Genomic DNA, 24,325 nt, shown 5'->3' with positions numbered 1-24,325 from the left:
ACATCACTTAGTACACAAGATTAAGGTATCATTAGTGGCCCCACATGAAATAGTTGTAAAACACTGACTTTCTTAAAATTTCCCCCCAATAACTGGCCTATTTACTGCCAATTTGCCACAGTCTTTCTCCCTTTTTGGAAGTAAATATAATAATTAATACAATTTTAAAAATCTATCTTTATTTACAAACATTTTAAACAGCACCAATTTACTCTAAGACCAGGTAATGGGTTGAATTGATTCCAACCCTCCCTCACCCAAATTCATACCTCGAAGTCCTCACCCTTAGTGTCTCAGAAAATGACCTTATTTGGTGTAGATAGGGTCATTCAGATGTAATTAGTTAAGATAAGATAAAGTCACACTGGAGTAAGGTGAGCACCTAATCCAATATAACTGGTGTCTTTATAAAAGGGGGGAAATTGGACACACACACACACACACACACACACACACACACACACACGGAAAATTCCACGTGCAGATGCAGACATAGATGGAGGTAATGCTTCTACAAGCCAAAGAATGCTAAAGATTGCCTGCAGACTGCCAGAAGCCAGGTGAGAGGAGGGCAATAAATGCTCTTTCATGGTCCCCAGAACCAGCCAGCCCTGCTGACAACTTGATCTTGAACTTCTAGCCTCTGTAAGCGTGACAAATAAATTCCTGTTATTTAAGCCACCCAGCCATGGCACTTGGTTATAGCAGCCCTAGCATATAAATACAGACTATATTTTTTAAAAGGCAGTAGAAAATACCTTAGTGATAGCAATTCCATGCTCTTGCTATGATGGAGTTAGGTGGGACAGCGCATATTCCTCTTTCCAGGGAACTTGCCATTGTGACACTTTATAATAAAGATAGCAGCTAGAAGTTCTCACAAAAACAAAACAACAGAAGAGATTACAAGTTGAAAATCCTTTCGATTTGAGAATCTTTAATTGCTAAATGAAAAGTAAAAGTGTGGCTGATTTTATTCTCTACTCTTAGAATCAGGTTACAATTATGAAACATTAATTAGTGAAACATTTGGGATTTTGCACAAAAACTGAAATGGGGAAAAATTTTTTAAATTTCCTATATTTCCTTATATGATTTATCATCATTCAAACTGATATTTGAAAGTACATAAAGGTAAGTAACTAAATTTTTGTTTGTAAAAAATTTTTAAATCAGTTTCTTTATTTTGAAATATATTTTTTATTGATTTCAGAGAGGAAGGGAGAGAGAGAAATAGAGACATCAGTGATGAGAAAGAATCATTGATCAGCTGCCTTCTGCATGCCCCACTCTGGAGATCAAACTTGCAACACAGGCTTGTGCCCTAACCAGGAATCGAACTGTGACCTCCTGTTCATAGGTTGACGCTCATCCCCTGAGCCATGCCAGCTGGGCTAAAATTGGTTTCTATAAATCTCATACAATATTGAAAATTATGGGATCTTATAAAATTATTCCACTTGAAAATTTAGGTAAATTTAAAACAAAATTTCTCTTATACATTCTAGTATCAATGTTGATTGTATGTGCTTTGTTGTCAACTTTGATTTTTTTGGTTCCTTAAATGATTTTTATCAGTTTGGACTAATACAAAGTAATAGCAATGCATGCATTTTGTAAACATTTTGTTCAAATTAAAAGTGTTGGTACCTTAACAACCAGGAATAAAAGAAAATTAAAGTAATAATTAAGTAATTTTAATATGTGAAGGTCATTTTGAGCCATAGATAATATTTAAAGAGAATAGTTTAAAAAATCCACTTATATTTGTTTATAGTGTCTCTTGTCATTTAAGATAAATCTTACTAAATGTTAAATATCCTCTAAGGGTTACATCTTCCTAAATACATACGTTGTGTTAAAAGATCACTACAAAATATACCCAGTAAATTTAATTCCAGAAATATTGGTCCCCAAAAATATAAGAATAAAAATATATAAGTTTCTTGTGTGTGCTAGCTATGTATTTTTTTCCAATTTCAGATTGTCTTGGTTCATTTCAAAAATAGTTAAATAATGTGTATGGGCATTAACTTTTTAACCTTTTTATTTTAAAACTGGAAGCCCAATGCACGAAATTTGTGAAGGGCCTTGGCCCCGCCACTGTGGGGACCGCCTCTGCCTAGGCCCCCATCCGCTGCAGCTTTGTCCAGAAGGAAGGACATCTGGAAGGACGTCCGGTCTAATTAGCATATTACGCTTTTATTATTATAGATGAAAGATCATGCAGTGTTCCACAACTCTAATGCTAACATTTTTTATAGCCACAGTACAGTTATCAAAACTAAGAAATTAATGTAAGTACAATTCCATGAACTAAACTGCAGTCCTTTGTCTCACCAGTGCCCTTTTTCTGTTTCAGGATCCAGCCCAGGATACCACACTCCATTTAGTTGTCACGTCTCCACAGGTTCCTCCAATCTGTGATCGTTTCTCAGGTTTTTTATGAACTTGACACTTTTGATGAGTATTGGTCGAGTATTCTGTAGAAGGTCTCTCAATTTGGATGTGTCTGATGTTTTTCTGTGAATAGACTGGATAACAAACTCCAGGTAAAACTATCACAGAAGTGCCCCTGCTTATTACACAATAATGGGCAGGGCACGTGATTTTACATTATCTATATACTAGAGGCCCGGTGCACGTATTCGTGCTGCAGGGGGCTGTACCTCAGCCTCGTCTGGGCCTTCTAGCAATCTAGGACCCATAAATTATTTAGTACACAAAGATGTAGGGAGCGAACGCAGAAATGACAGGAAAAAAATGCCTTCTTTTTATTCTTTGAAGCATCGGCCACGGAAAATTTATTGAGGAACGGGACTTTAGGCGGCGATTTCCAAAATCTTCTGGAAATTCCACATATGGGCAAGGGACTCAGACCCATGACTCCTGGAGAGTGTCAGCAATGACATTGCGCAGGATTGTTATTGCGTCATGGCTCAGGAATCTCTCACAGGGGAGCCCACAGAGGAAGTGGGCTCTTACGGTCACTGTTACCACTTGGTTGCTGAGCCAGGAGGACACATGGAAGACTTCCTCTATTCAGGAGATTATGTGCTTACCATGGACCAGGATCCACTGGTGTAGCCAGATCTACACAAGTCACAAGAAGGCGATGTGAGCCCAGGGAAGTTGCAGTCTTTGAGTCTGACTTCTTGGATGGACGCTATGCTGCTAAAGCTGTGCCAAGGATGGGCTGCCCAGGTCCTGACCCACCCCAGGCCCTGCCTCATGGATCCAGAGCTCTTGGTGCTCTAGAGTGGAAATAAGTTGGTCATTTGTGTTGCAACAGAGGGGTGCTAAAGACCATTCTTTCCCTGCCTTGGCAGCGACTTTTCTTTTTCTGGGGCCATTTCTTTGCTATAGGAGATGACACTCAGTTCTAAAATAATGATCATGTCATTCATGAAGTAACAAGTGGCTAGAATTTCAGGAAACCATAATAACAATAATGAATACTGTCATTTATCACTATGCTAAGCACTTTACAACATTATTATTTAATCTCACAACAACCCTGTCAGATTGTTGTTGTTCTTTTTAATATACCATTTACAGAAGAGAGAGACCGAGGCCTCAGACACCAGTCATTCTACTGAATGTCAGGGCCTTGCTTTAAAACAAGATCATTTTTATTAAAGAGTCAGTACTAGGAGTTCTGGATATGAATGTTGATGGTTGCACAACAGTGAGAATGCACTGATTATCACTGAATGAACCGCACACTTGAGAATGGTTATGGTGGATTGCTTTCCAGACGACAGAGTGGAAGGCCAGTGAGTTGGTCATAATGGCAGAAGAAGAAATGAATGAAGACTATCCAGCAGACATCCATGAGTATTCACCAACATTTGAGAATTCCCTTCGTGCTGTGGGCGGCATGCTGAAGACCATGATGTCTGTTTCTAGAAATGAGTTGTTACAGAAGTTGGACCCACTTGAACAAGCAAAAGTGGATTTAGTTTCTGATTACACATCAAACTCAATGTTTTGGGTTTCTTTGGCAACTCAGGGAGGTAATCCGAAGGAACACCCAGTAAAGCAGGAATTGGAAAGAATCAGAGTATACATGAACAGAGTCAAGGAGATAACTGAGAAGAAGAAGGCTGCCAAGGTAGACAAAGGTGCAGCTTCAAGGTTTGTGAAAAATGCCCTCTGGGGACCAAAACCTAAAAATGCATCCGAAGTTGCCAGTAAAGGAACAAGTGAAAAATAACCATTTGGTTTTGATGTACACATGTTCAAAAAGTACATCACTTTTATTGTTTAACACAAAATAGATGATTATGTGGTAATGCATGATTTAAATGTATTTCTTATTGAATTTATATATAAAATTTACATTTGAATCTTTAATGTTAAATACATTTTACCCCAGAAAGATGAAGTTATCTTTATTGATTTTCCTATAGCATACTGTGAGTTTTTAACCTTAATATTGTATATTTATAGTTTACCATCTCTCTTGACAGGGTTCTGGTTTCTAGGTCAACCTTTCAAGTACTATTTATAAGCAACTATAATGTAAGTTAAATGTTCTTTGTAAACATTTGCCTATTTTAAATGAATAATGACTTTATGAAGTACGCTTTCTGAAGTCTGAAGTTATAAATACATATGTTTTCACTATATAAAAGAAAAAGTGAAATGACTTAAATGTGTTTTTTATGTTTGTTATTTCATCATGTTTTCATGATTTTGGGAATTGCTTCTTTTGATATTTGAAGTGTGACTTTAAGACTTGAAGGTTATACTTTAACTTTAGGCACTCTGCCTCTATGTCCCATTTGAAGTAAAATATATTCTCATTAATTGTGGATGGGAAATGAAGTTGTAATTGATGGCTGAATTTTGGCATAATGGCTACATCCTACCAATAAAGGCTGTAAATGTGTAAAAAACAAAAAGAATGATTATGATGGTAAATTTTATATTGTATTTTTACCACATTTTAAAAAAAGGCTACTTAACTATTGCACAATGTACTATGTATGATGTGCAATGTACTATCATACATCCTACTGCTATATTCCAAAGATATTTTGATGTGATCATTTTAATAATCCTTGGCATTAGGGAAATACCTGCTTTTTGGAGAGAAAAACGGGTGTCCTAGAACCCTCCTTCATTTCTTTCCTTCTCATCTACTTTCTCATTCTTCCTTTTCCTTCCTTTCACTCCTCCCCACTTTAAACAAATTATTAGAAGGACAGACTGCCCCCTCTCCCTCAACACACACACACACACACACACACACACACACACACACACACACCACAGGAAATGAGCAAGTGAACTGACACAGTTCCTAAGGAATGAAAAAAGCCGAGGAACCCGTGAAGATAAAACCCTAAAACTCTGGCTGCACTCCCTGAAACTCTCCCAGCCCCACCTTTGAGACAAGTTTGCAGACAGGAGTGTGGTGATGCTACCCTCTGACCACAAGGTGGGGTTTTGTATTTGGACACTTGGATATCACAAGGCTTTCTTTTATTAGCCCTTTCCACTTAGAAACCTTTCTACACTACCACCTAGATCTGATTAAGGGTGACCCATAGAGCTCACTACACATTCCCTTCCCAAGCTGCAAGACTCCGAAAGCACCCAGGATGGAATCTGTGCAGAGCTTAAGACTCGCATCTGGAACACTTACTCATCACAGAAAAGATGAAATAGCTTATTTTCTCAAAATTTCTTTTTCTTTCGCCATGATGTATTTATGAAGGGAGGGAGTGCTTTCCTGTGCTATAGGGTTCCTCCACAAAGCCGTGCAAAGATCAAGGTGAGCCTGAGCTCTCTCTCTCTCTGTTTCTCTCTCTCTCTCTCTCTCTCTCTCTCTCTCTCTCTCTCTCTCTCTTTTTTTAAAGAATATTCATATATTGAAGAAAGGGAGTGAGAAGAAAGCAAAAAGAGGAGGAGGAGGAAGGAGAGAAAATATCAAAATAGGAGAATAAGACTTAAAAATAAATCAAATGCCTATATTTAATAAATTATACTTATAAGATTGTACAAATACATTGCAATATATTACAATAGATTCATGTTATGAACAATAGTTCTCACTACATGTAAGCCAAACCATTATGCTGTATACTTGATACTTATACAGTGATGTATGACAATTATATATCAATAACACTGGAGAAAAGATTTTATGTAGTAGAATATATAAAAGACACGTCCTAGTGCATTCAGGCTCTGTTTCCAAGCTAGGATAAAAGGTTCCAGGCTGAATATTTAAAATCTCTGCTTTCAATCCTACCAATATCTCTCTGACTGAGAACGTGACTTTATGCAGTAACCACCATGACCTGCTATAAACAATGACCATGTCTCTCCTGGATTCCCACAATAATAACGACTAGCTGCTCATTGTGATTTACCTCTATCCCCACGCCCCAATTCTTTTGTCCTCTAACAGTCAGAGTGTCAGATCATGTCACCGATTTGCTTCAGACCCTGCAATGATTCCCCACTCAGTGCAAACTGAAATCCCTCTGCGCTGCAAAGCCTATCTGATCTGGCCTATTATTCTCTGTTCTTCTTTCCTATTCATTCTCCCCACCTCACTCCCACCCAGGTACGTGGCCTCCTACTGTTCCTCAAATACACAACCCAGTTCCCAATTCAAACTATTATTTCAGGCTGTCTCTTTGCTTGAAATATTCACCCACATAATCAGTTAATTCTTACATCCCTTAAATCTATGCTCAGTTATGACCTTTTAAGGATGTCTCCCTGGATTCCCTAATGCTGTAATCTGCTCATCTCATCACCCTCAGGACACCTGATTCCCCTGCCTTGTGTTACTTTTTAAAAATATAACATTTATTAACCTATAACATTCATATGTGTAGGCATTTCTATTCATATTATTCATTAACATTTTCTAAGCATTTAGAAAAGTCTTGTGATATAGGAAGTGCTCTGTAAATATCTGTTGAATGAATGGATAACGTATTTTCAAGAGGTATGCATTGAATTTGATGTTTTTCTTTCAAGTAAACCACAGGAGGCTTGCTTTCTTTGAAAATATGTTTCCAACTCCGACCACATGACCTGTTTCACAATAAAGGGTCAACAGTTGAAACTTATCTACAAGTCATGAGGGAACCAAGTAAGAGGAAACTGTCAAGAGAGCAAAGAGCACAGGAAGCATTTCCTCTTGTTTTTGGGGTTGGGGGATAGGAGTCTGATGGTAGTAGCTCTCACCATCCCCACGACCTTCAATTCTAGGCTCTTTCTGCATTAACTCTTAATTTAAAGTTAAGGACCTTCTCTCAGTTGATGAGAACCTTGCAAATGAGACTTTGTTTGCTTGGACAAGTGCAAGTTATCTTGAAGTTTAGCTGCATATCTCAAGAGTCCTTTCCTGCCACAAATGGTCAAATTTCCCAGAGGAAGTTCTCCATCTATTTCATATATGCTATATTTCTTACAACAAGACACCAGACAGAAGGGACTGTAGAAACAAATTCCCTCATTTTACCAATGAAAACACTGAGGCCTTGACAGGAGGAAGGGTTAGTTCTTCTACTGGATTATATGTTGTCCTCTCCCCCACTATCTCAAGATCCTCTTCTCCAGTCTCCTAACCCTTCTCAGGCAGGAGAGGGAGGGAGAATGCAAGGAAATGTGCTAAACACCAAGTCTGTGAGAATTACAGACACATGAGAAAAACTTTGAGGAGACCCAGAGTCTCTGGACTCTGTTTAGGTTCAAATCCCAACTCTGTCTCCTACTTGCTAGGTGACCCTTTGAAAGTTATTTAACCTGAGTCTATTTCCTCATCTGTTAAATGGAAATAAATAATACAAAAATATGGGGTTATTGTGAATATTACAAAAATAAAACATACGATGTACTTAGTAATAAAATCCTGTTAGTACAATTATTCTAGAGGGAGTCCTCTCTGCATTATTGCTAAAGTCTAATTAAGTCAAGCTCAGAAAAAAAAAGTGTCATTTTCATTCTCCCCATTAACCTTGGCTCTCTACTACCTGTTTCAGTTCTCTTTGGGTCTCTTTAGTGTATGCTTTCAAGGTCTTGCTTTTCTGGTTGGGCATGTTATTTCTTATCCACTTCTCCCCTCTTTGCCCATTTTGCTTGTATTTCTCACTGTGTAGAAGATGGTGCCAGTGGTGTTTTCCAGGTCCATCCCCTTCAGTAGGAGAAAAGAAAGTTCATACAAAGCTCACCCAACAAGTTTGGAGTAGACAGTTTTCCTTTGTTTCAAAACTCCACTAGATTCTGCAAGTGGTGATTTCTTCCTTCCTGGTTTAGGGACCACAAAAAGAGATTTAATTTTGATGAGTAACTTGATGCAATCCAGAAAGAAAGCACTTGCGATGTGGAAAGTAATAAATTATGCTAGTTGGGAATATAAACTACCTAGACACATAAGGGACTCAAATCTGAAAATCAGATCATAAAGGGCCCCAGATTAAGTACAAATGGATTCAGAAGCTTCATAGCTTTATTTTGCCTACAGTTCTGTAATTCTGAGAGACTGCCCACATCTCTAAACCCATACACAATCTGAATTATTTTCTAATTTTGTTTTCTTTTTATACTTGATCTTAGCCAAAGGTGGGGAAGAGATATCTAATTTTGTTTTCTTTTTATGTGAAGAGATCACACTTTTTTTTCTCCAATTATATATCTATTTGGTGACTTGAAGGAAATTATGAAAGGACTAAAATTTCACACTATACCTCAGCTACCAGATTAGCTAAACAGATTGCCTCCATTGAAAGTAGTGCTCAGTTTTCTTTTTGGATGGTTTTGGGTGTTACTCTTGTGTGTGACAAGAAAACTAAAGGTCAATGATATCTTGAATTCATGGAAAATGAAGAGTCTCTTCCTCCTATTCATCCTTTCCCTTATCCACCTCTACCTTCTCTTTTGAGGACTTCAAGAATTTTTCTGAAGACTCTGTCCTGGACACATCCAGGGACAGTAAGCAGCAGACAGAGCATCATTTCTCTTTCACTCGGGATTCACTAGTTATTTTCAAATACCATATCTCCAGTTTACTCTTTATTGATCTCACTCATTAAGAGATTTTAATGGAGGTCAGTAAACTTCCTGAAACATGATATACAACTTTGTACATTTTGGCTTAGGTGGACTTAGGGGTAAGCAGAGGACACATACCTTTCATTATATTTTCAAATGATTAAGTAGTTAACATAAAATGTAAAAGTTAAGAACCATTGAATTGATACTTCAAAGGGAAGCTAATCTGTTTTAGCCTAGCACCTAGGTTAATTAGACTAAATCTGTGGACACCCATTCATGTTCACTCATTGGCTTCTGAAAATACCACCTTCTGGATGCTCCACAGTCCATGAAACACAGGCGATGGGAAGAAGGAAGGAGCACAGCCCTTCTCTATCAGCAAATGCCAGTCACTGGTAGTCCTGCATGCAGCTCTCCATACCTTACCTACCACCTACACCAGCCCCAGGGCATCCTAGAAGAGATTGTACCATTAATTCACCCAGAGAAGAAATTATTGCCTGGCTGAACTGGTTACTACTTTATCTATGCACCACTAAATGAGACCATGAAATAAGACTGTAGTTTCCATACTAAACTCTCCTGGGTCTATGTAAATAAAGCAATTATCCTTGTGGGAGAACAAAAATAGACAACGATAAGCATTTTCCCTTCCTTTTGTTGATATTACTCTTGTTGAGAAAGGTTCTGAGAAGTGGGGGGTTTGTACTTTCATGCAAGAAGTGTTTATAGAGGGCCTGTTTGGTGCAGGCTCTGGGCCAGAATCTGGCACATAGTATAAATAGGGCAGACATGCTCTCTGACCTCATGGGATTTCCAGTCAAGTGGGTGAAACATATATCAACAAACAAGCACCAAGTGGGTTGAGTGCTCTTCTCTTTAATGGAATCCACAAACATGGAAATCGCATTATGGTCAAAATGTGCCTTAAATACATCAACAATCCCTAAGGCCAAAGTGGAGAAGTTTAAATGAAGGTCATATTTTGAAACAAAACCTTTAAAACAATCAAAGTTTTAAGGAGAGTTATGAGAGACACAATATAGGAATTACAACATAAGATGTTCTTTAACTTAAGCTACTTTATCTAAATTGCTAAGTTTAATCTCAGCTCAGCTCTTTTACATTATTTCATGTCTATAAAAACAAAATATCAAAATAATAAAATAACTTTTTAAAAAAGAAAAAATGTGCTTATAAAATTATACCACCTTGAATCAGCATTTTTAAAACATTTTATTTTTTTCCTTCAGTCACTTGACTCAATTGCTTGCATGGATCTTGTTTACTTCAAGATAGAATCAAAGCCACGTATAAGCCCAGTCATTTCTAATATAGCAACTTCCCCTTCTGCCAAGAGATTTCATTTCCTTCACACGAAAGAAATCCTACTGACAAGTAATATATAATTGTTGTCATTTCAAAGACATCTTTTATTATAAACATTAAAATATACAACCTCTAAATGGTTTTAGTATAAACCTAACAAAGAAATAGGTGTATAAAACTTTGTTTTATAAGTTTAACAAAGAAGAAATAATTACAAATAAATATTTGCATTTGATTTTTTTTGAAGACAAGCTGATCTTAAATATCCCATCTATAATAAACACCTGTTTACACAACCAGCCTGTTTCTCCAATTTCATCCTTCAAACTCCATCTCAAAATCTCCATTGATTTGGGAGGTAGAATTGGAAATGATACTCATTTCTCTGTGCTATCTGCACAGTACTTTTTTAAAAAAAATACACAAATGTGAATCGAATTATTATTCACAAAACCAGAAAGCTCTACTACTGAAAGAAATAAAAGCAGCTAGATGTAAACTTTAGAGGATATGTTGTGCCAATACACATTTACTTTATGATTGGTCAGCTTTTAAAAATAAATGTGGTTCTCCCACTCCAGGCAAAGTTCAATGTGACTTTAATGACACATGGCATTTATTGAGTACATTCTATGTGCCAGGTCCCACTCTTGGCATTTTCCATACAGGCTCTCATTTAACTCTCACTGTGATCCTATGGAACTGGTATCATTCCCATTTTACAGATAAGGAAACTTAGACTCAATGAGATTTTAAAAATTCTTTGATAATTTGTCTAATAAGTGATGAAGCTAGGCTTGAAGGCAGGTTTGTCTTTCCTCAATATCTATACTTGACATTGGTCTAAACTAATGCATTTAGCTGTTTGATTCTCCAACTTGTGAAGACTTTGGAAAATGATTTTTCTTTAAAGAGTATGACACCTATAGCAGCATGGTTCAAGTTTGCTTGGTATTTTTAAAAATTATTAACTCAAGAAATTTGAATTTAAAAATAGAACTGAAATGTCCTAGAGCAGATTAAGGTTTTATAGATACATAATCTGCAAAAAGTAAGAACATGAATTTTATATTTATGATATTAGCAGTACCAACATTATAGGCAAACTCATTGATATATATAGTATTTGTCTATGGTTCTCTTAACCTCAGGGATGTCTGAGTTGAGACTAATTTCCTCAAAAGGAGAAAAAATTCCAGGTTTAAGTTGAGACTTAACTACTGGGATTAAGAAATGTGGTTCAGATTTAAGCAGCAGCATTATAATATCAAGGTAGAATCAGCTTGTCCAAGGTCCCATGGGACAAGATTTAGACCTAAGTTCATCTCACTTAAAAGCCCATGTTTTTTTCTCACCACATTCTGCTTTGTTATGTAAATACAACTTTGTTTGGATTTACAAAAATGCCCTAATTGTAAAACACATATATGAAGGGGGGTGGGTTCCCTAGGTGGTTTAAAATACCAAAAAGACATTCAGTTTTCTTGTGGGGAGTTTGATGGAAAAAAGAGGAGTTATTTATAGATGTGGAAAAAAATAAAAGCCAATCTTTGTCTTGACTTTTTCTTGAGCTCTTTCATTTCTTGGATGATAGATTTGATCCTATGACTATGGTGAAAATATCTGAATTTTCCTCTGTTAAGTGCTTCTCATGTTTCAGGAACTGGTAAGAACTTAAACAGCTTACTGGTTGATAGTCCCATAAAGCTTACATTCATCCTTAGTGGGTAATAAAATATCATTTGTAGGTATGTGCAGCTTTCTTAAAGTTTTCACTCCATTCTGCTCTATTTAAAAGCAGCATTTTTTCAAATAGGATAATAGCCCTTTTTACTCTTTAACCCCATTTGGTCATGCTACTTACTGTGCAATGATTCAAAGGGTTACCTTTACAGAAGTGGTCACTTTATTTTTGTTCACAATTACCTCTGATGAAGAGAGTCCAAGGACAGAATGCATCAAGACTACATTGTGAGAAATGAACAACAGCAAAGAGGTTGGTTTGCCTTATTAATTAATGTTCCATTGTTTTTTAAAAAAAAGCGAGCATCTGGTTTAAAAGGAGCTCTTTAGCTCAACCTCTAAGGTTGGTATCATGATGCAAGTGATACCATGAGAGGAGAAAAGAGGAGATGAGGAGATGGAATTGGGATGGCAAGGAGGTGGCTATGTTAGTGGGACTCAGAAAAAATACAAAGGCGACCCTGAGAGGCTGAGAAGTTTGCAAATCCTCAGAACTCTGAGCATCTGTGTGGTGCCACTAGATTGTGTCCCGATGATGAGGGACTGAACCAGTTACGCAAGGCTTGCTCATTGGAGAATATGTCCTTGCTGAACAAACCAATATTACTGAAGCAAAGAAGCGGTCAATTTCCTTTAAGATCCAGGTCTTGCTTACATATCTGGCTTCAATTTTTTCCTCTCCTCATTCCATACACTGCTGTTCATACAATGCTCAACAATGTCAAGAACCCAAATGGACTATGTTCTCTGAAATCTCATTACCTTTTACTTGCTTTTTCCTCCATAAGCAAGGCAGCCACCCCCTCTCCCCACACCATTGGTTTTATTTCTACTCATTAACAATTTTAGGTCATAGCTTTGATGTTGCTTTACAAATTCATCAAAACTCTAGTTGCTTGTGTCACTAATTGTCCATATGTGGCACCAGACTTCAAAATCTTTGAAATCAGAGATTAGATCTTATTTAAACAGTAATCTCATCTCCTACTATAATACTTGGCATTAACATACAATCGATATATATTAAATAAGTAAAAGAACAATGAAGTTCCTGAAATAGTAGAGTTAAAAGCAAGAGGAACCCTAGCCGGTCTGGCTCAGTGGATAGAGTGTCATCCTGCAGACTGAAGCGTCCAGGGTTCGATTCCAGTCAAGGGCACATGCCTGGGTGGCGGGCTCGATCCCCAGGGAGCATGCAGAAGGCAGCCCATCAATGATTCTCTCTCATCATTGGTGTTTCTTGTTCTCTCCCTTTCCTCCCTCTCTGAAATATATATATATATATATATATATATATAATATATATAAAATATTGTCAGGTCCCTAATGTTGCTTTCTTCTTCTGATAGACCAAACCCTTTAAGAGCAAGTACATATTACTGAGAAGTTACTTGATAAATATTTGTGAGACAGAATGAAAAGGCACAAATTTCATTCCATTAAATATACATTAGAAAACCAAATCTTTTGAAAAGTTGTACTTTGTTCCTTGAGAGAAGAAACTTTCCAAAACTCTTAGAAAAGAGCTGCTCATAAAATATGTCCCCAATAAAAGTGGTCAACTCTCTCATCATAGCACATATACTTTACATAAAGAACCCATTGTGCCATAAAAGAATAATCTTAAATGACCTTACTCTCACAACTGGAAGATGGCACTATGATAAATTTATTTATAAGTATAAAGGAATACAACTGACAATTGTATCAAACTGAGAAGCTTCACTGTTTAAAAGTATTTTAAAGCAAACATGCTTTTGAATGAAATTATATTATTTTAAAGATCCAATACAAGTTCAATCGTACTGAAAATTAGATAAGAAACCAATGGTGACTCAGGCTTGTTCACAAAGAGTGACCGGAAAGCTCCAGGTGGTGGAATTTCCTCTGACCTAATACAAGGATGAGCTGTTGCACAGGTCTCGCTGTTGAGATGGTATAAAAAGCCAGAGGTGCTCTTCATCCAGCACAAGTCCCTGCGGACAACAGAGCTCAGCAGCATCCAGGAGAAGAGCCCATAAGAAACCCACTTACTCTAAACATGACTTCCAAGCTGGCTGTTGCTCTTCTGGCAGCGATCGTGCTTTCTGCAGCTCTGCACGAAGGTAAGCACATCTTTCCGATGCAGTTTTTCTGGGTTTAAATGTGATCGTTAGATGGTAAGACTATCCTTAATGCTTTGGTTAACGGCAAACATTTTCTGTTCAGGAATAGAAAATAATATTTGCAGTCATTTAATGGCAATTAATTAAAATGAAGTTTTAATTTTTTTAGGCTGTATCTATACAATTAGAAAAATGTAATGCTTGATTAATACAGACATTCTGTTCTTATCATTTATACTCTGTAGTATGCATATCCATACTAATAAAAGGGTAATATGCTAATTAGGGCAGACGTCTTCCAGACTATCTTCTTCATATCCTTCCAGTCAAACCACAGAGACTGAGGGCCGAGACTGAGGCAGCCACGGGTGGCTGCGAAGGGCTGAGGTGCAGCTGTGAAGGGCCCAGGCTCAGGCAGGCAGTGGTAGCAGCAACGGGGTAATGGGGGCGGTGACTTCCCCTGATCTACCAGGTCACCTCTTGCAGAGGGAGGCCACACTGTGGCTTAGGCCAGGGGCATGGCAAAGGTGATTAGGGGCTATCAGGCTGGCAGGGGAGCAAGTTAGGGGCTATCAGTCCAACAGGAAGAGACAGATAGGGGCAATCAGGCAGGAAGGCAGGTGAGTGGTTAGAAGCCAGCAGTCCACAGGGATTGGGCCTAAACCAGCAGTCAGACATAACCCCAGGGGTCCCAGATTGGAGAGGTTGCAGGCCAAGCTGAGGGACCTCCCACACATGCACAAATTTTGTGCACCAGGCCTCTAGTATTTAATGTAAATGTATAAGTTAGAGTGCATCTTATTGGGAACCACAGTGACCTATAATATAAATTAATATTGAGCAAAATAACTCAGGTAATTTTACACTGTGTATTATTTTACTGAAAAGCTTCAGATAGCTATCAATTCCCTTTTGATTTAAGTACACCCTGACAGCAAATAGACCTTCTCAGGATTATTTTATGAAATAAATACAGTTTAGAATGTTTATGATATATAGTTTCTTTATTTTTCTTTTCTCTCAAGCATTGAAGAAAGTATTAAGATATAAGACACTTCTGTGCAACTCATTTATATATTTCTATTAATTCTTTCTGAAGGCAATTTCCCTATTGGTGAATCTTAGTTTGCATACTACAAATAGCAATGTGGTATCACAGAGTATTATGAAATATCTAGTAGATAAAAAAGTATCTTAAAGATGTCAACATTGCACAAAGACAACTCCAGTCTTTATGTAGAAGGATATTCAATGTTATCTGGAGAGACTGTTTTGAAAACTGAGAAAAAATGATGTCAGAGGCAAGGAGAACATCCAGCCTTCAATTTCTGGAATGAGTTTGCTAAAGATGCGATGTTTGTAAAAGGCACAGTCACCAAGTTATCACATTGGGATTAAAGAGGGAGTAGCTAGCAGAGCCCTCCTAATGTTGAAATAAATTTTTAATTGTTTTTATTTTTCCCCCACAGCTTCAGTTCTGCCGAGAATAGAGACAGAACTTCGATGCCTGTGCATTGGTACACACTCTATACCTTTCCACCCCAAGTTTATCAGGGAACTGAGAGTGATTGAAAGTGGACCACACTGTGCTCATTCAGAAATCATGTAAGTACTTTCAAAAGTGATTAGATATCTTACTTTAGCTAACCTAGAACTGAGGAAGGTGGAAGCATCCAACAAAGCTCTAGGTAGTAGGAATAGAGTAGTGGGTTAAACAGAAGTACATATTCTGGGTATGAATGGCATTCAAGTATGGTAACTTCCATGATTCATAGCTCTAAATTGCTTTTGACTTAGATTTCATGCCCATACTTAAGGGACAATGACTTTAGTGGCAAAGAGGGTGTCTGAAACTGCTAAACGTTGATTTTAATTATATCTCTCATTTCAGTGTAAAGTTGGACAATGAAACATCGCTCTGCTTGAACCCCAAGGAAAAATGGGTGCAGAATGTTGTACAGTTATTTTTAGAGAGGTAAGTTGTTGTTTCTTTTTTAATTTAGATTTTTCATTTATCCTGAGATATACAGTCCAAAAGTCAGCCTATAAATTTCCTGCTGCTGCCAAGAATATTTTTTAGGTGACTACCTCTTTAATTCAAAATAAATAGCAGCAATAGTGTGTTTATTGTAACTCATGACTGGGAAGACCATGCATCTCAGTTTGTCCAGGGAAGTGCAGGTTTATGCCTGATCCGTGTGCTATTATTATGATTCTGTTTCATTCTCAGAAGTGTCCTGCTTTCGAGGATGACTTATCTGGTCTCACTATTTATAGTTGAAAGTATAGAACATTTCTAACATATGACTATTTAAGACTATATTAGTTTTGGTATTAAATATAAGGACCACACTTGACTTCTGTTAGAACATTGTTAATCTTTACAATTTATTTATTTATTTATTTTCAGAGCTGAGAAGAAGAAAAAAGAGGCATAAAAAAAAAAAAAAAAAAGAAGCACTCTCCATGGTTTCCAAGAATTCCTCAGTAAAGATGCCATTGAAACTTCAAACAAATCTATTTCTCTGCTTCACATACTGTTTGGATCTGGTGTAGAGATCTCAGATAAAATACAGGATGCCTGGTTAGATTTGAATATTAGGTAAAACAATGAAGAGTTTCTTTCAATGTCCCATGCTATATCTAGGACACACTTATTTAAAAAAACACAAACAAAAACAAAACTCATTGCTTATAATAAATTCAAACTTAGCTGGGAATCCTGTATTTTTGGGGGGCATAGGGTTAAATATTGCAACCTTAGTCTGCCAGCCAAGATCCCTGAGTCCCTTTTAACTGCGCCTTGGTTTCTTCTTTATTCCTAACCTAGAGAAAAAGTATCAGTCACCATTTCACCTCACTGTGATGTGAGGACATGCGGAAACAATTTAATGTCTTTCATGGTCACGTAAATTATTTTCAAGTGTAACTTATTCTCTTATTTATTATTTATATATTTATTTAAACATCAGAGTAATATTTGTGCGTGAATTTGGAAAATGGGAAAGGAGCATTGTTGATAGAAGAGTATAATGATGGTTGTGAATTTATATTTATTTTAGATATTAAATAATATATTAGAGAACTGTCTTGATCAAAGTTGATTTATTTTGATTGAGGTTGCTAGATTTAGCAAAATTAAAAACAAACAGAATATCCAATTAAACTGGAAATCTTATTTTTGATGTTCCTCATATTGTCCTGTCACTGTTGGCCTTGTGCTATTCTGTGATGAATCACCAGAATCCTGAATTAGGACTATCTTTCTCAAAACAACAAAAATTCTTGCTGGTCAATACTTATTTATTATGTACAAATAGATTCTCATAATTTAGTTTAAATAATTATGTTTGTAACACTCACTTTATTTTTAACTTTAAGATACTTTTCTCTGCTTTCAAAGAAAATGGCTTTCCCTACTGATTTGATGGTATGGAAATATAAATGCAACTCTAAAACATAATAAAATGCATCATCAAAGGCATGAATTGTTTGTATTTCTTTGGTCCTTTCAAGATCTATTGTTTTATATCTTCAGTTGTATGAAAAAATATTATTTAGAAAACGCAAGTGCTTCTTCTCAGCATTTTTATACTATGGTGGAAAATAGGAACTTTTATTTGTAGAAAAACAGAACTTCTTTCCAGAGAAGGCTACAAACAGTACCCATTGAGAAATGAGAATTTTCTCAACTCCCCAGTGTATTCCACTTTGCTAATAAGGCTGACTTCAGATTTCCAATGAACCAGCCCAGGTGACTGTGAAAGAGGGAAGATCGTACACATTATCAGGTGCTTTTCAGTTATTTAAGAAGTAAAGCTGACATACAAGGCAAAAAAAAGTTCAAAATATGAATAAAGACCACAAATATTTGATAAAAAAGTAAAAAACAACAACTCTTCAAAGTAAGAATACAATAATCTAAGTTGAAAATTCAGTGGATGAGTTTTACAACAGATTAGACACAGCTATAAAGAAAATTGGAGACTAGGAAATAAACCTAAATAACTTTATCTGGAATTTATATGAGAGATAAATAGGAAGGAAATTGAAAAAAGAAATGAAAACACACAGAAAATGCAGTGTCTAATTGGATTTTTTACAAGCAGAAGAGAGGGTCAGAGACAATGTTTAAACTGACAATAGCTGGAAACTTTCCAGAAATGGTGAAAATAACAACTGACAGTTTGAAGAAATCCAATGAACCAATGCTTAACTTTACATTCCTAGTCAAAAAACGAGGATTTTAGAAATTTGATTCATACTTATCCACCTCCAAGATCATTTACTGTTGCTGTTGGTCATTTTAAATGCACCCTTAAAAATATATTTATTGTTGAAAGTATTACATATCACCATTTTCCCCCCTTTGACCATCTCCAGCCTGCCCCTGCTGGCCCCAGCCTTCACCATCCTATTGTCTGTGTCCATGGCTGATTATCTCCCATGATTATCTTTGGTTATTATCTCCCACCCACCCACCCTCCCCACCTTCCCTCTGAGATGTACTCTTTTTAATCTCCACAAAGGGAAGTGAGTAAGAGAGTCCTCTATTATTTTCTCACTAGTTACTTCATATTGCAACCTACTTCTCCCCTGTCATTAGCTCCTTGCAATCACTCTGTGTACCTGCAGCTACCATTCTATCTATGGGTCAACATTAGCTGTGGTGTGGAACAAAGCTCATTCTCTTTTCTAATTTCCAGTACACATCAACACAGTAGTGTGCAACATAATAGAATTAGTAAAAAAATAATAATAATAAAAAAAATTGTAAGTCATATACAATCAGGATCCAATTGGAAATTCAACCCTAGTATTTACTACTAGAGACACAGTGCATGATATTCGTGCACAGGTGTGTGTGTGTGGGGGGGGGGGGTGTCCCTCAGGCCAGCCTTCACCCTCTCCAATCTGGGACCCCTTGAGGGATGTCTGACTGCCCATTTAGGACCGAACCCGTGGGGCTGAAAAGGGCGGTCAGACACCCCTCTCACAATCCAGGACTGCTGGCTCCCAACTGCTTATCTGCCTCTGCCTGATTGCCCCTAACTTCTTGGGCCTGCCAGCCTGATTGACGCCTAACTGCCCCCCGGACATCCTGATTGCCCCCAACTGCCCTCCCCTACATGCCTGGTCCCACCCAATGGCCCTCACCTGCCAGCCTGGGTCCCCCTCAACTGTCTTCCCTTGCTGGCCTGGTCACCCCCAACTGCCCTCCTCTGCCGGCCTGGACACCTCCAACTGCCCTCCTCTGCTAGCCTCATTACCCATAACTGGCCACAACTACCCTCCCTTGCTGGCGATCTTGTCGCAGCCATCTTTTGTCCACACGGGGTCAGCCATCTTTGACCATATGGGGGCGGCCATCTTGTGTGTTGGAGTGATGGTCAATTTGAATATCACTCTTTTATTAGATAGGATTCTTAGAAGCAGTGTTCCTACTGGTGGTGATTTCTCCCTGCTTATGTTTTTTTCAGGCCATGTTGTGGGGTTTCTTCTTCTGTCTCAGAATTCTGCCTAAATTTCATTTCCATATTCTCCAAGCATAAAAAGTTATTTTTCTCAAATAAACTTTAATTTCAAGTTTCCTTGTCTACTTCTGCCTCCCTTTGCAGTGTCTTGTCTTGTGGATCTCATACATAGTGAGTAAAACCAATAAAAAACAAGTAATTTTAATAAAATATTGGTAGGAGAGACACATGATTCTTCAGAGGAGAGATCAAGCAGTTATCGAATATAACTACCCTAGATTTCCCTGAGAAAACCTAAGCTACAATGTGAAGGATGAGTAGGAGTTAGCCACACAAAGGGGAGAAAAATGTGTGGGAAAGAGTTGTCTAGACTGCAGTGAAGTAAATTGTAAACAAGAGCGTGACATGATTTGAGAAGTGAAAAAGTTCAGTGTGCCTAGAGTTTAGCATTGGAACAGAACAAGTACTAACAGATGAAGTTATGCTAAATGGACTATGGAATGGTCTAAAAGGCTTAGAGTTGAATTGAAAACTTTTAGTGAATTTCAAATACCCCCACTTAAATGGTGAACATTATAGGCTGTTCTTCTTCCTGGATCTCCTTACAGAAGAAAGTGGAAAGCCATAGGAGCAACTCAACAGTCTGCTCTTGGGGCTCTTGAATTATATTTGGAGACTGAATTAACAAAGAACTCCCAACTTTATGGCAGACTTTTTTAAAAATTTCTTTATTGATTAAGGTATCACATATTTGTCCTCATCCCCCCATTCCCATCCCAATCCCCTCCCCACATATGCCCCCACCCCCTTGTTGTCTGTGACCACTGGTTAGGCTTATATGCATGCATACAAGTCCTTTGGTTGATCTCTCCCCCTTACCCCCACTCTCCCATACCTTCCCTCTGAGGTTTGACAGTCTGATCAATGCTTCCCTGTCTCCGGGTCTGTTTTTGTTCATCAGATTGTGTTGTTCATTATTTCCTCTAGATTAGTGAGATCATGTGATACAAGAAATACACTTATAAGAACCGAAAATGAGACAAGCCATAATGGTTATACTGAGAGGCAAATGAATCAGTCTGTAGTGAGTTTCTTTTGGTCGGACCTGCATCACCACCATTTGTCCACCATCCAGAACTGAAATATCATTGCTGACATGTTCACATAAGAAACCGTTTGACATTGAAATTGGGATTCAATATAGCAAACTTGTTACAATTAAATACAATTTAATATGATCAGTGTCCAACCTTGAAAGCAAAGTGAAGACATCTGCACCAACTTGGTGAATCTTAATAATGAAGACTTTTTAAAAATTATCTTAAAATTTAATCTTTGGTACTTCAAAGTTATACCAAATGATTTTCTCCACTCCAGTGTTACTCTGGATAAGACAGCAAATATTCCATCAAAAAGGCAATTAAGTATATCAAATTGGAGATGAGGCATTATGCATACAAGCCAAAATGGAAAAAATGAAGAGTAAGAGAGAGAATGTGAGAGATAAGAAAAAGCCATCACTTCGCTGAATTGAAAATGTTTAATTCATTTTGCCTAAATGATATTAGTAAAATTAGTTAGTATACAGACACAGATTTAGACACAAACTTAAACATGTAACCTATTATCTCATTCATTTAATCCATTTTTGTGGATTACAAATTATGAATCTCATTTTACCAAGGAGTAAAATGAATGTAAAGACACACACACACACACACACACACACACACACACACATCAAAATAAAAGAGGTATAAAGAGATAATAAAAAAGTTTTCACCTTAAAAATACATTAATTATATAATTCTATAATACAGCCCATTAGTAGATGAGTGGATAAAAAAGCTGTGGTACAATTTACACATGGAATACTATGTATCTGTAAAAACGGAAGATGTCTTATCCCCTGCAAGCATGGAAGGACATGTAGACCATTATGCTAAGTAAAATAATCCAGTCAGAGAAAGACAAATATCACATGATCTCACCTATATATAGGATCTAATGAACAAAATAAATTGATGAACAAAATAGGTCCAAGGCAGATCCATGGAATAGACTGACAGATCTTAGAGGGAAGAGGGGTTGGAGACCAGGAAGAAACAAACCAAAGAATTTATGTGCATATATGTATAGCCCATACCATAGACAATAATGTGGTGCAAGCCTGCGGTGCGGTGGGGGCTGACTGGAGGAGAGAAGTGAGAGGGAGGAATAGGGGACATCTGTAGTAGTATCACCAATAAAAAATAAACTTGAAAAAAGAAAAGACATCTATGATACATATATTTCATATACAATATAGAAAATCAGGTTATTTTCATAATTGTCTTTTTTGTTTACTAGCAATACATCAAGAAATAGATTCATAAGTTGAAGTCACCTAAGAAAAGTTGTTTATTCTCAAGATTTTGGTATAGAAATATATAATTATTTTTTACTATAATACATCTATTTTGCTGAGCAGGCTATATTTGAAAAGGTCAGAATAAGAATAAAAAACTAGTTTGATTTTTGCTTGTGGTAGTGATATAGCAAGTAAAAATTGCTAAGGTCTGTATTAACCCTGCAACAACAAACAAACAAAAAAGCTTAAGAAATCAGTAATTTCTCTATTACTCACTTAAAAAGACAGCCAGACCACAATTGCCTCAAGGTTGATAAACATCAGCTAAATTAGCAGAGGACACAAACAACAAATATGGAATTTTTAAATATAACAGAGTAAATACCAGGCCAACTCCTTCCCACAAGATTTACAGATGGGGCAATCAGGAATTCATCAAAAGATTACTTAAGCATCAAAGAATCCAACTTTTAATGAGTAGAGAAAAAGGTCTTTCCATGCGCCTCACATTACCATAGATGAATATCAAGTTGGATAAATATTATCATCTATCTATCATCTATCTATCTATCTATCTATCTATCTATCTATCTATCTATCTATCTATCATCTATCTATCTATCTATCTATCTATCTATCTATCTATCTATCATCTATCTACCTATCATCTACCTATGTCTATCATCTCTGTATAGATAGACTTAAAATCATAGCATGTTGGAAAATAAGATAGGAAACATTCACAGATATTTCCACCCAAAGTTTGCTTTAGACATATCTAGTGGAATGTTCTAAAGCTTTGTAAAAGATCATGGTGCTAGAACTGAAGATAAGCTTTTAATGTACCTATCAATTAATTCATAGAGCATGATTTAGCTTATCCTATATAATCCTATATAATAAAAGCATAATATGCAAATTGACCGAATGGCTGAACAGTGGAACAACCATCAGGATGACCATCAGGGACCATGCTATGACACCCACTGGTGCCAGGCCAGCAAGGCAGGTGCAATGTGATTGGTCAGGGGCCTGGCCATAGCCCCATGATTGCCCTGCTGAGGGAGGGCCAGGCCACAGGTCAGCGGGGTGATCAATCGGGGGCGGGGGAGGGGGGTGTTCCACGATTGCCCCAAACAGGGAGGCCAAGCCCAAACCGGTTTGGCTCAGTGGATAGAGTGCCAGCCTTTGGACTCAAGGGTCCCAGGTTCAATTCCGGTCAAAGGCATATACCTTGGTTGTGGGCACATCCCTGGTGGAGGTGTGCAGGAGGCAGCTGATTGATGTTTCTCGCTCATCGATGTTTCTAACTCTCCCTCTCCCTTCCTCTCTGTAAAAAATCAAAAAATATATATACATTTAAAAAAAGAGGGAGGCCCAGGCCAATGACTGGCTGGCTGCGGTGGGTGGGCAGGGCCTCCCTTTGCCAGGGAAACCCCAGTCCCAGGTGCCAGAGGAAAGCTGGTGCTGGCAGCCGGGGGGAAGAAAGGCCTACTCTTGCACAAATTTTGTGCATCAGACCTCTAGTGTTTTAATACTTATAGTGATTCTTTCTACTGTCTGAATCCTAAATTAATCTTTTGTCATTCAACTCACGCTACTCAAAATGTCTTCATATATTTAAGTATATGTGTGTGTGTGTTTGTGTGTGTGTACATATATATGAATATTTTATTGATTTTTAGAGAGAAGGGAGGTAGAAACATATTTTATTGATGAGAGAGAACATCAATCTGCTGCCTCCTGCCTGCTCCCTACTGGGGACTGAGCAGGCAACTTGGGCATGTGCCCTGACTGGAAATGGAACCTTCAACCTCTTGGTATATAGGATGATGCTCAATCCATTGAGCCATACCAGTTGGGCTCAAATTTTCTTATGTGAAATTTTGTTATTATTAATTTCATTTACAAGTATGTATATGGGTACTACAAAGTTTGAATGAGGCCTCTGTGCTAACATGAAAAGAAATGATTTTTACTTATAAGTCCCTTTTCTAGAACTAAATGTTTTCTTAAATCTTTTCACTCTCTATTTTGCTAAAATTCTGCTTCAGTTTCTTTATTTAAAAATGGAGATAAGGGTTAACAAAATCTACTTAGAATTTAAATTACACCCTCCACATGTAATGTTACATAGATTTTATATGTATCTATCATCTATCTATCTATTTATCTATCATCTATCTATCTATCTATCATCTATCTACTTATCATCTATCTATATCCATCATCTCTATATAGATAGACTTAAAAAGCATAGCATGTTGGAAAATAAGATAGGAAACATTCACAGATATTTCCAC

At 37.2% G+C, this 24,325-nt stretch overlaps 2 protein-coding genes across 2 annotated transcripts; both read left to right on the top strand.

Moving 5' to 3' along the window:
• Positions 1 to 3,787: 3,787 nt before the first annotated feature.
• Positions 3,788 to 4,216, top strand: LOC307101335 (nuclear nucleic acid-binding protein C1D-like; the record flags this gene model as incomplete). The annotated part of the gene is made up of 1 exon (XM_079774176.1): positions 3,788 to 4,216. The coding sequence occupies exon 1, from the start codon at positions 3,791 to 3,793 to the stop codon at positions 4,214 to 4,216; it is 426 nt and encodes a 141-aa protein (XP_079630302.1). The 5' UTR covers positions 3,788 to 3,790.
• Positions 4,217 to 14,104: 9,888 nt separating this feature from the next.
• CXCL8 (C-X-C motif chemokine ligand 8) lies at positions 14,105 to 16,731 on the top strand. Its single transcript, XM_079778174.1, has 4 exons — positions 14,105 to 14,198; positions 15,668 to 15,803; positions 16,090 to 16,173; positions 16,609 to 16,731. Exons 1-4 carry the CDS (start codon positions 14,135 to 14,137, stop codon positions 16,634 to 16,636), a joined length of 312 nt encoding a protein of 103 aa, XP_079634300.1. The 5' UTR covers positions 14,105 to 14,134; the 3' UTR covers positions 16,637 to 16,731.
• Positions 16,732 to 24,325: the final 7,594 nt, after the last annotated feature.

Source organism: Cnephaeus nilssonii (genome assembly GCF_951640355.1).
Source record: "Cnephaeus nilssonii genome assembly, chromosome: 1".
Lineage (NCBI taxonomy): Eukaryota > Metazoa > Chordata > Mammalia > Chiroptera > Vespertilionidae > Cnephaeus > Cnephaeus nilssonii.
The sequence above is the reverse complement of the archived record's forward strand: the minus strand, read 5'-3'. Positions and strand labels throughout refer to the sequence as shown.

Coding starts and splice junctions, on each gene's coding strand:
- CXCL8 (XM_079778174.1), top strand. CDS start 14,135: ATGACTTCCAAGCTGGCTGTTGCTCTTCTGGCAGCGATCGTGCTTTCT. Junction 15,804..16,089: donor TGTGCTCATTCAGAAATCAT/GTAAGTACTTTC, acceptor CTCTCATTTCAG/TGTAAAGTTGGACAATGAAA. Junction 16,174..16,608: donor GTACAGTTATTTTTAGAGAG/GTAAGTTGTTGT, acceptor ATTTATTTTCAG/AGCTGAGAAGAAGAAAAAAG.